This window comes from Neomonachus schauinslandi, chromosome 14, assembly GCF_002201575.2.
Source record: "Neomonachus schauinslandi chromosome 14, ASM220157v2, whole genome shotgun sequence".
NCBI lineage: Eukaryota > Metazoa > Chordata > Mammalia > Carnivora > Phocidae > Neomonachus > Neomonachus schauinslandi.
In genome coordinates, this window is record NC_058416.1 from 84,767,917 (window position 1) to 84,780,253 (window position 12,337).

General features: G+C 42.4%; 1 protein-coding gene across 3 annotated transcripts in view; it reads right to left on the reverse strand.

Annotated features, from left to right (window-relative positions):
• ANAPC5 (anaphase promoting complex subunit 5) overlaps nucleotides 1-10,988 on the reverse strand; it is a 40,112-nt gene extending 29,124 nt beyond the window's left edge. For all 3 annotated transcript variants that reach the window (XM_044921267.1, XM_021698690.2, XM_021698689.2), the window contains exons 1-4: nucleotides 10,696-10,988; nucleotides 6,868-6,947; nucleotides 6,291-6,400; nucleotides 5,267-5,459 (exon numbers count right to left, since the gene is read on the reverse strand). In XM_044921267.1, the coding sequence (XP_044777202.1) occupies nucleotides 5,267-5,459; nucleotides 6,291-6,400; nucleotides 6,868-6,947; nucleotides 10,696-10,902 (590 nt within the window). In that variant the 5' untranslated portion in view covers nucleotides 10,903-10,988. The remainder of the gene's footprint in view (nucleotides 1-5,266; nucleotides 5,460-6,290; nucleotides 6,401-6,867; nucleotides 6,948-10,695) is intronic.
• Nucleotides 10,989-12,337: the final 1,349 nt, after the last annotated feature.

Below are 12,337 nucleotides of genomic sequence, written 5' to 3' on the forward strand. Positions count from 1 at the left end.
AGTCAGTAGAGCATAGAGAAAATCAGCATCATGCAAACTGATTCTATAAAGAAGGTAAGTAGAGTCCCCATAAATGAAGATCGAATTTGGTTCTGGTCTCCATGGTGGCAATCGTGGCTGACATGAACCAGCTTGCAAAGAGCAAGTAAAAACACCATGGCCCAAACCATCCTTTACTGACTCTTCTGTTTCCTCGGGGCCCCATAAATACATGCAGAAGAAAATAACTTGTGAGAAGCCACAGAGGTATTCAATTTAGGAAAAGGGCTACCCATCTGGGAAAAGGGCTCAAGTACACCTTGCTTATAATCCAGTTATTAGCTGAGACAGAATTTTAGACTTACTAGTGTTATAAATCAAAGGCACTTAAGCTGGGTCCATAGATGGGCTTAAAGTTCACGAACCTTGTAAAACTGCACTCAAAAGTTGGCAAAGACGTGCATTTCTAAAATGGACCTACTACATGGCATTTGTGAGATTCTCAGGAGTCTGGAAATTTCCTCTAAAGGTCTTAAATCTACCACTGTCATCGAAATTTTAAAAATATGAGATTAATCAATCAACAAAGATTTTACTTTTTGTTTTTGAATACCTTGGCAATGCACAAGCCTTCAGTCTAGGTCCTGGAGGACACACAATGTGTTAACAGGGTTACAGTCCCGGGGAAGGCTAAGACAAGCCCAGGTGAGAAGATGGGGGTAAGTGATAAATGCCAAATGTGAATATGAACTCTGTACTGAGAAACGGGGGAAATCACTTGCAAGTTGAGAAGGAGCAGAGAAAATGATGAGGAAGGAAGAAGGCATTCCAGGAAAGGGAAACAAAAGACAAGACCCTGGCAGGCCAGGACAAAGGATCCAAGCTGAGAAACTGAAAGTAAGGTCAGAAAGGTCAACTGTGGAAGGCCTCGAACACCAGGTGGGGAGACTGTGGAATCCTTGGAGGTTTCTGAGCAGGATATTGACAGAAGCAGGGGAGACGAGGGACTGGGACAGGAACAGTTACTAAACATCCAAGGAGGAAGCAACGACCTCACTCTTCTGAGGTGTGTGACCAGAGGGCGTGATGCAACCCCTCTCCCTGAGCCACACTGTCCTCCTTCTGTGCCTCCAATATGCTGGCTTGTCCTGTCTTGGAAGCTGTGTGTGTGCCGTGTGCTCTGGCAATTTCTCCTGGCTCCTTCATCACCTGGCTCCCCGTCCAAGGGGCCCCTCCCCAGATGAACCCCCAGTTACTGCTACCCTTTACCCAAGGGTCCCATTTTCTCTCAATGGCACTGCCTTGCTCTGAAACTACATTACTTACCAGCTGCCTCTCTATTATCTGACCCTCCCCACATGGCCTTCTCCTCTTGGGTAACACAGCACCTTAACATGGTGTCTGGTACACAGGATGCACTCGGGAAGTATTTGTTGAATAAATTAATGAATTTGGGAGATTTATATTAAATCACTGGCAAGTGAAGAATTACCAGAGAATCTCTACTTCTATTAGGTCCTTTTAGGAGCACAGAGAAGCTGTAATTACAGCAGCTTGCAGACTAGGAGCCTCCACAGCCGACTCACGTGGGCTAATCCTATCTGCTCCTGACTGCAGGCACTTGGCAACTGCCAGCAAATGAAACCCAGGCTCAATTTCAGTGTGCCCTCTCTTCTGTGATGGGATTTTTTTTTAATGATAAACATTTGTTGACTCAATATTTATTCCCTCCCTTCTGAATTAACAGTGGGGGGAAGAAATCAATTAATTAATTAACAGTAGGGTTTCTCATTTCAGATGGGAATAATTTCACTGTGGGATGGGAGATTTGAAAGCTATGCAGTATTTCTTTCCCCTTTCTAATTTTATTTATTTGTTTGTTTGTTTGTTTATGTGGGCTCCACAATGGGTGGGCGTGGAGCCCAATGTGGGCTTGAACTCATGACCCTGAGATCAAGACCTGAGCTGAGATCAAGAGTTGGATGTTTAACGGACTGAGCCACCCATGCGCCCCACTCCTTTCTAATTTTAATACAAATTTCTAGGGCAAGAAAAATAACTTTCCTGAAGAAAAGAGACCTGGAAACATTCCAATAATTAAAAAAAAAAAAAAAAGAAAGAAAAAGAGATAAAACAGAAAGGAAGAATAAAAGAACTAAATTAAGAAGCTTTTCATAATGCAATAAAACATTAGAAAAGATCACAAAAAATGAAATTTTCCTCTTTAAGAGAACCAAGAAATGAATGTAAATATATTCTTTCTTTTTTTTTAATGTAAATATATTCTATAAAATAAAAAGAAATCTTACTACGAGTAAAACCATTTCTTTGTGGAGAAAACATTGTAATACTTAATTAGAAAAATATTTAAATAGTATATCGCTTTAATTTTGGTGATAAAATTCAGTTACTATATGTACACTATTTTCTGGAACTATACGTACAGCTTTTTTTTTTTTTTTTGGATCCAGAAATGTCACTTACTGGAAAATTATGAAAATTTACATTGGTCTACATTTTTTAACCGTTACAAAGCCTTCTGCATGTTGTATATTTTAAGTGAAAAAACGTTCCTATTTTATCTTTGAAGATATAAAATTGTAATATATATGCAATTTGATTCTCAGTTCTTACAGTTTCAAATTCTTCACCCCTACTTTTTTTTTTTTTAAGATTTTTATGTATTTGAGAGAGAGAGAGTGAGAAAGAAAGAGCAGGGGGAGGGGCAGAGGGAGAAGCAGACTCCCCGCTGAGCAGGGAGCCCCACTCAGGGCTTGATCCCAGGACCCTGAGATCATGACCTGAGCCAAAGGCAGACGCTTAACCAACTGAGCCACCCAGGCACCCCTCACCCCTACTTTTCAAAAAAAGTTTTTATACATTGTAATTCACTGTAGACGTTTTTCTTTTTCTTTTCTCTTTTTTTTTTTAGTAGAGTACGCACAATGTGACATTAGCTTCAGGTATACAACATCGTGATATGACGTGAAACAATACACCTTCACAGTAAATACACTGGGTCACACACAGATAAGTTCTTAGAACATGATAAAAACACAACGATGCAGTTAGACCTAATTACGTCAGATTAATTTAGGAGACAGCCAAAGCAAAATAAGTCTGAATTTTAACATTTCACAAGAAGTGACATTCTGCTACTTGAAGTAGATAAAGTAGCCAGAACAAGGACTACACCACAGCCCAGACGCATCCCTGAGGCGGCTGAGTTAAAAGAGAACAAGAACAGCCAGTATTCACTGGATGTTCACTACACGCCAGGCACAGTTCCAAACACTTACATGGATCTGAGGTTTAATGCTCACAACACCCCTCTGAAGAGGGGGTGGGATGCACCATTTTGCAGATGAGGACGCTGAAGCACAGAGAGGGTGAGTAACTGGCCCAGAGTCACACAGGGAATAAGTGGAGGAGCCAGAAACCAAAGCCAGCAGTCTGCGACCAGAGCCAGATGCAAGCCCACACTGTCCTGTCTCTCCATTAGATGAGAGGCATTTGTGAGCAACTCTGAGTAAGCCAGGTTTTGGAAGTTTAATGGTACTATAATCTCTTGTGCCCCGTATGTGCTAAACAAATCACGTAACCAAAGGCCACTGTCAGGAAGCACCCATCCCCGACGGCGGTCAGCCAGCCTACTTAGGGCAGGTGAAATTTCTTAAATCAGAGCTCTGAGCAACCTGCAGGGTAATGACCTGTGATGTCAGTCTTCCTCCCCACACTGTGGGCTCCTTGAGATCAGGGGACATGGCATATACTATACGCGTATACACACACTTGTGTGTGTTTCTCTCCCAGCAGCAGTAGTTTACTTGGGAGGTGATCCCAGGTAACAGTTGGGATGAGAGGAAGTGAGGCAGGAAAGTGAAGAAGTCAATAAACAGTGCTTCACAGGACCACTCGCCGGTGCGGGTGATAGGCTGCGTATGTTGATTTTCTGCATTCGTTCACCCAGCACATGTTCACAGACACAGTCTACGAGGCAGGCACTACACTAAAGCACTGGTAACGCGAGAAGCAAGAAAGACAAGGGTCTTAGATCTGAAGGGGTGCCAAGGTAGAAGACAGATACAAAGAAGTGAGCAAATAATGTGAAAAGTCACTCCATGAGGAGAGCCATGAAGGAACTAAAGAAGCCAGAAGTATTCGGGATGGAGATTACTTCAGATACGTGGTCAGGGAAGGCCCGTGTGATGATGCTGGAGCTGAAGCCGAAGTCAGCATGGAGTATACAGGAAGCTGAAACAAGCCCATGCAGTTGAACTGCTGAGAGTGAAGGGGACAGTAAGGAGCCAGAGGCATGGAGGATGACGGGGCCAGATCACACAGGCACTGAGGCCATGATAAGCTTGGATTCTGGTCTAAATTCCAAGAACAGTCATGAAGGTTTGGGGCAGAAGGGTGCCATGGTGTGACTGACATTCACAGGGCTTCCCTTGGATGCTGCATGAAAAACAGATTGCAGGGAGACAAGAGCGGAGGCAAGGAGGCCAGAGAAGTCCAGCCTTAGCGGAGACGCAGGGCCGGGGTTGCAGGGGCAGCAGTGGTGATGGAGACAAGTGAACTAAGTCCAAACTGTCGTGGAGGAACAACCGACTGGGCTGAGGGCCTGGTTGTCGGGGTGACAGAGAGGGAGGAACCAGGGGCACTCCTAGGTTTTGAGCTTCAACAACTAGGTGAGCAGTGGCACCCCGTGCCCCGTGCTTAAACTTTAATAGGCACGCCATCCATTTTCACTGAATTAACCAACTGTTAACTCACTCTGACATAAGGAACACTCAGTCAGGGAGGGTCCCAGCAGGAAACAAATGGCACATTCAAATGGGATGATGTGAGAAGAGTTATAAAGGACCACTTATGAAACTCGGGGCAGGAGACAGAGAAGCCGTAAGGGACAATACAGTCCCCAGGACTGGTAACAGTGGGGCACCTTACACCCCAGGCCTGGAAATCTTCCTAGTTCCCAGACCCCAGAAGAATGCAGAGAGGACCACCTAATAGAAGCTGTGACCCCACAGCCAGTCTACCATGGCCCTGAAGGAAGGGAGCCAGTGGATCAACAACCTGACCCCAATCTCCTTGGCCCACTACTGCCTCCCAATCAGAAATCAGAAGGCAAGGCACTGATACAGCCCACATGGGTCAATTTCTTGGATCTGGAGGGGCAAAAGGATAGCACGCAGCACATGAATCTGAATGAATGAGGACTTACTATGCCTGTAATTATACTATTTCACAGGAAAGGGATGCCTACCCAAAAAACCCAAATTACCTTATAGATACATCAAGTTCTTCTTTTTCCATTTTTCTTTCACCCTCCTCTCTGTTGGTCAGTTCCATATCAGCATCCTCCACTGTCTTTTTCTCGCCATTTTGGAAGTACTGTTGAAGGGCAGTGTACAGTTTAAACACTTGACTGAAAGAAAGCTTACTGTAGGCCAAGATCATATGGCGCAGAAATAAACCTACAAAATAAGACATACACAAGTGAAGGCATTAGCTGAAATCCAGGCTACACAAAGTTGATACTATTTCTTCCAATTCTTCCTTCAAAAGAATCAAAAAGAGATACTTGCTGTTGCTATCCCCTCCACCTAGAATGTTCTTCCCCCATCTTTTACAAAACTGGTAAAACCCCAACCCCCTACCCCCACATTCCATCATCTTTATCCATCTGATATGTTTTTTTGTGGCTATTGGAAGTATCTGAAATTATTTTATTTATTTGTTTACTTTTCACCATCTGGCCCCACCCTACCGGTATGTGATCTCCATAGAGGAAGGTCCCTGTCTATCTTGTAAGTCTAAAGCCTGGCACACAAGAGATAATATAATAGCTGATGTCGAGTAACATAAAAACTACCATGCAAAAAAGCCAAACAATGGAGCGGGGATATAAACCTAACAGAAAAGCCTCAAGAAATTTCATGTATGCTCCCACCTTACAAACTATAGCAATGATATATTCTTACTTGCCTCTTTTTATAAAAGTTTAGTTGGTGACCCTGACTTAGAGTCATACAATGCAGACAAGGAATCCAAAGAACTGTGAGAAACCCTAAAAGCCCCCAGGACCAGGCTAATAGTTGGGACTATTACAGACAAAACAGAAGATGCTCTTCCATAAGACAGTTACTTAAACATAGGACAAAATGGCAAGGCAATAAATACAAACTAAAACACGTCCAACACCCCACTGTGTTTGTTCAGAAATGGCAGAGTCATGATAGACGTGACTTAGAAAGCTGCTCACTTCAATGAAAACATTCTCTGCTCTCCTTAGAAGAGCGTCATACCTACTACACTCGTTTTGTGAACCTCTGGTTCAGTTCCAGAAAAGGAATCTGAAAGGTCATCAAAGAATTGTTCCATATCCTTCAATTCGCCTTCAGCCATCAGTTTGATTCTGAATGAGAAAATTGAGGTGCGTATTTTAGGAAGTCCCTTTGAACATCTTCTCATGTTTCACATTCCACAATTATCTCCAATAAATCTATTTTAAAAGCAATTCAGAGATTCATATAAAATGGTGGCACATAAAACAAGCTTGACAATCCAAAATGTCACTCTCATTATTCTAAAAAGCATCACTGCTCATGTTTTCTTGATCATAAAATGTGTCAAAGTAACACATCAACCAGCAAAAATGGAATTCTCTGCAACAACTAAAAAGAACAAGGTAGATCCATACAGAAAAATAAATTTTGAAACAGTATGTTTAATGTTAACCATTTTTCAAAAAAAGAAGTAAAGAACTTAGGAAAACCAAGAGTAACAAAGATATATTTTTAGAGAATTCATTACCACGTGCATTTTCCTAATTTTCATCTACATAAACATATTTTCACATATACAGAAAGAATGGAAGCTTACCTGATCTGTACTGAATTTGCCAGCTGGGGACAAGATTCTTCAATTAACTTGTACAGTTTAGACAGTGTAATATCTGGGCCCTGGATAAAGAAGACAGGGAGGTTACAGAAAAATTTTGAGGAGCTGGAGAATGATAAACAGTAAACATGAATTTGTTTATCAACCCCTCTGCTTTAACAATTATTCCAAATGTGAAATCTCAAGTCACAAAGAGAAAACAACCAATCTAAAACACTAAAGGAATACTTCACATTTGCAAAGCATTCTTGGTTAGTTGGAGGAAAGGTTTAAAATGGAAACAAAGCATAGACTCTGTAGTCCAAGGACCTGCCCTTCCTTTTTATTTTGTAATCATGGCAAAGCTAGCTTTCTTCATCAGTAAAATGTAGATAATCATAACCATCTCCCTCATTTGTGACAAAGAAAGAGTAAGAAAAGGCTAAGTGCTTTGTAAACTGGAAAACATTATTAAAACACAGGTGTCCTATTTTTCACATACATAATCTCATTTGATCCTTCCCCAAACCTTGTAAAGTAGGCATATTATGTGCCCAAGTCCATAAAAGGTACCAGTAGAGACAAAGAGTATGCAACCTTGGCTGTCAAGAAGATTAAGATCTAACTGAGGTTTAAAACTAAACACTGAATCTTTTTTGGAGAGTGAGTTGACATTATATGCCGATTTTAGAAGTGGAAAGCAATTCCACTTCTGGGGAAGGTATGTTCAGCATGCATTGTTTGAAATAAAGAAAAACTGAAAAGAATCTATAAGTCTATCAATAGTTAATCTATAACTTATAATAAGTTATAAACTTATTTTAATATTAAAATTAGGAGTTATATATCTTTTCTTATTGGGGAATACAATGCAGCTGCTAAAAAGAATGAGGTGGCTCTATTCAAATGTGCTGACATGGAAAGATCTCCAACACTGGTTAAGTGAAAGGAGCAAGCTGTAGAATAGAATTTTATTTATGTAAAAAAATTTTTCAGGGGCGCCTGGGTGGTTCAGTTGTTAGGCGTCTGCCTTTGGCTCAGGTCATGATCCCAGGGTCCTGGGATCGAGCCCTGCATCGGGCTCCCTGCTCAGCGGGAAGCCTGCTTCTCCCTCTCCCACCCCCCTTGCTTGTGTTCCCTCTCTCACGTCTCTCTCTCTCTGTCAAATAAATAAAATCTTTAAAAAAAAAAAAATTTTTTTTAATTCAAGCAAAATTAAATTAAAAGGATACATATCTATCCTTACAGTCATATGCTTCTACCTATTTATATACACATGGATTTAGCAAAAGGTCTAGAAAGATCTATTCTTTTTTTTTTTTTTTTCTGGAAACCGGGCAAATCTTCAATAAATGGTTTATTGTACATTACAAAGAATGACAAAATTGTATTATCTATATTTCTAGACTTAATGGCCACCCCACAGAAAGCATCTTTGGAATAGAAAAAAAGTTTTAAGAATTTGTTTTCCCATAATCATAAAGCTGTCATACTCAGTTCTGGGCACAGCTGGTGCAATATTTTCCTCAACCCACAGGCTCCATTCCCTCTACCAACTATTTATAATATGCTTGGGTCACTCACAGGAGAAAAATACTGTCAGCATCAATATTCAGCAGCATAGAAAGATCTATTCTGACCTGTGACTCCATAAATAGTTGAATGAATGAACATTAACAGTGATAATCTCTGAAAGGGAAAAGGATTGGATGACATGAAGAACCATAACCTTTCACTCCATTAATTTTAGTATCAGCTGAAGTTGTTACAATAAATTTTTGTGTATTAGTTGAGTAATTAAAAACTAATTTTTAAAAATTAACTAATGTTTAAAGCCAAACGTTAAGCAAAGGAATTGGGAGTCTGGTTGGAACATTACTAGATCACGTGGTATTTAGCCAAAGAACCACAAAGGATAATTTAAGACAGAAAAAACAGCATGAGCAAAGGCAGAAAGATGTGAGTTAAAACACAAGTACTGTTTTGTTTCTTTTCTCTATTACTAAATCTTTCAGTATTATGACTTTTATTTCAATAATGGGGAAAATATACTTGTAATAGTAATGTGGCTAGGACTGGGAGCTATAAGTAACGGAGGTCCCATTCCTTGTATTCAACCAACTGGGTAAGCCACTTAATCTCTGTGTCCTCAGTACCCCTTCTCTCCCCCAACTAATGCAGGCGATACGTGTGTGTGTGTATAATTTTTTAAAAGATTTTATTTATTCATTTGAGAGGCAGATGGAGAGAGCACAAGTAGGGGTAGAGGTAGAAGCAGAGGGAGAAGCAGGGAGCCCGATGTGGAGCTTGATCCCAGGACCTGGAGTTCATGACCTGAGCCAAAGCAGACGCTTAACCGACTGAGCCACCCAGGCAGCCTGTGTGATATATTTTTAAAAAGCCCTTTAGGGGCGCCTGAGTGGCTCAGTCAGTTAAGTGGCAAACTCTTGGTTTAAGCTCAGATCATGATCTCACGGTCCTAAGATGGAGCCCTGCACTGGGCTCTGCCTTCAGCAGGGAGTCTGCTTGAAATTCTTTCCCTCTCCCTCTACTTCTGCCCCTCCCCCTGCGCGTGCACACGTTCTATCTCAAATAAATAAATCTTAAAAAAACAAAAAACCCTTTATCAGGTATATTGCTGATGTGGGGGCCCAAGACCCCAGATCTTTGTTTCTGCCACCACTGCTCAACAGACAACTGCTCATCAAGTACCAGCTTACTAACATTCCACTTCCTGAGTCCTCCCCATTCCCCTGAGTACACCCATCTGCCACAAGGGGGTATATCCCATTTCACTTATTCCATACTTTTATTTAGGCGCTCTACTAAGCTTTGCAAATACAAGAGTGAACAAAAGTAGGACAAAACACGGCCGTTATAGTAGTCTAGTTAGAGGAGACTCATTAATCATAAAACCACACAAATGAGAAAAACCATAACTGATATAGAAGAAGGTACATGTCCTATGAAAATACATTAAAATGAAAACAGCTAACACTCAGCATTTCACTGTATGCCACAAACTGTGCAGTAGTGTCCGCGGATCTTCTAATTTAATACAAACCTCGAAAAACGTAGTTTCTAATTATTGTCCCCATTTTACAGAGAGAAATCAGAGACCCAAGTAGGTTATGGAACTTGCTCCAGTCGCACCGCTAGTAAGTGGTGACGCTATAACCTGAGTCTGTGAAATGAAAGAAAACACGTGAAGTACTGGGGCGCCTGGGTGGGTTCAGTCGGTTGGGCGTCTGCCTTCCGGTCGGGTCACGATCCTGGAGTTCTGGGATCGAGCCCCACGTCGGGCTCCCTGCTCAGTGGGAGGTCTGCTTCTCCCTCTGCCCCTCACCCTGCTCAGGCTCTCTCCCTCTCAAATAAATAAATTTATTTAAAAAAAATTTTTTTAAACATGTAAAGTGCTTAACAGTTAAGTATTCAAGGTCCACTGTTAGTTTTAGGTCATTACTACTACTTATTGCGGTCCTCCGGAAGCCTGTAGATTCACCTGTCTCCAACGCTCAGGACTACGTGTAGCCCCTTTCCAGAGAAGACGGACGATATGAGAAAAGAATTTTTCCCCCTGTCACTCAGCTAAGAAATGCTGGAGCCAAATATGAACCTGCAAAAAAATGCACGTAAAGCGCCTGCCGATGGATGGTAAGTACTCGTTATTAGTAGGTGGTATTAACTCCTTTTTTTTTTTTTAGGTCCTTCGGGGCTTAAAGAGTATCGGATGAACACTCGGGCCCCCCCAGGCCCAGTGCGGTGTCCGGTACAGAGCAGGTGCTCAGTAAAGGTTTGCTGAATGAGCGGGAGCCGGTGGGGGCCGCTCACCTGCAGCAGCGGCAGGAGCAGCTGGTTGAGCCTCCGCCGCTCCATGAGGCTGACGGCGCCCTCGCCGGTGCGGCCCATCTCGTTCAGCAGCACCAGCACCGCGATCTTATACGGCGTCACCCAGTCCTTGATGCCGAACACGTTGGCGTGCACCACCCCATTAGTCATCATGGGGTTGAAGTAGAGGCTCTCGTGGACGCTGGCCATGGCGCCCGGGGACTAAGTTCAGGAGCCCAGCCGCCCGCCCGTCGCGCCCGCCGCGCCCGCCGCGCCCGGGTTCCTGCTTGCAGGAGTCAACAACCCGCCTTAGGCCTCCGCGGGCCCGCGCTGTAGCCCAGGAAACGGGCATCCTCGCTTGCGGCAAGCCGTCGGCCAATCAGAGAAGCCACACCAGAGCACATGGGCGGGCTAAAGCCAATAAGAATGTCCAGGGGTGCTGTGTGGGGCGGGGCCAAAACGGTGCACCTCAAGACTGAGTCCCTAAAGAAACTCGAGCGGAAGAAGTAGGTTCCCGGGTGACTTGGGGTGGGACCGTGAAAAGAATGCGATGCCTGGGGGCCGCCGCTGAACGTCCCTGGTTGGGGTGGTTGGGGGAGCTGCCAATTTGTTTAATTCGAAAACAGGTAAAAATTGAATTTTGAAACAATTCTGTTTAAAAGCAACGAAATTAAATTTGCACCTTTAAAATTCGTATTTGTTTCATTATGTTAATTTCTAAGCTCAGAGTTTGGGAGTTTCATTTAGCTCTTTTAAGACGTGATGAAACATTTTTTCTCAGTATTTCACAAATGTCATTTGGAGACAAGCCAAGTCAGGTTGCAAGTGGCCTTGCATCCTTCCATGAGATAGAAGGTGATACCACTTTCGTTTCCTACTCAATAAACTACAGGATTCCTAGTCTGGCATTCGTAGCCCCCACAAAATCAATATTTTCAAACGGGTTTTTTTTTTTTTTATAATTCCCCTTCCATTCATCTGTATCTCTCCCAAGAAGCTTCTCTACAGCCTGAATTACTGTTAATAATGACTTGCCTTCCTTAGTCGTCTCAATGACCCTTGAAAGAAAAACCATGTACTATTCAACTTTGGCCACACACACACACAGTGCCTAGTGCGTTGTTTTTTTGTGTCTCAATCACTATTTGAATAATGAATGAGTATGTGGTCTTAGTTCACAAAAACAGAAAAGGAAGTAGATATATATAGACTAAATTACTGTGGCCGAAAAGAAGTTATTGGTAGCGGAATAGAAAACCTTAATTCCATATCCTGAGAGCTCTGTACAATTTAGACAGACAATTACATGTATCTTGGACATACAACTCTGTACATTTTACCACATACAATATCTATGTAACTGTCTCTTATCTGTAAAAGGGGAAACCGATTTTTTGCAGGAAATTTAATGCATAAATAACTTTTTTTAAAGATTTTATTTATTTATTTGAGAGAGAGAGCACAAACAGGGGCAGAAGGAGAGGGAGAAGCAGGCTTCCCGCTGAGCAGGGAGCCCGATGCGGGGCTCGATCCCAGGACCCTGAGATCATGACCTGAGCCAAAGGCAGGCGCTTAACCACCTGAGCTACCCAGGCGCCGCTGAAAGCACTTTATTTTATTTTATTTTTTAAGATTTTATTTATTT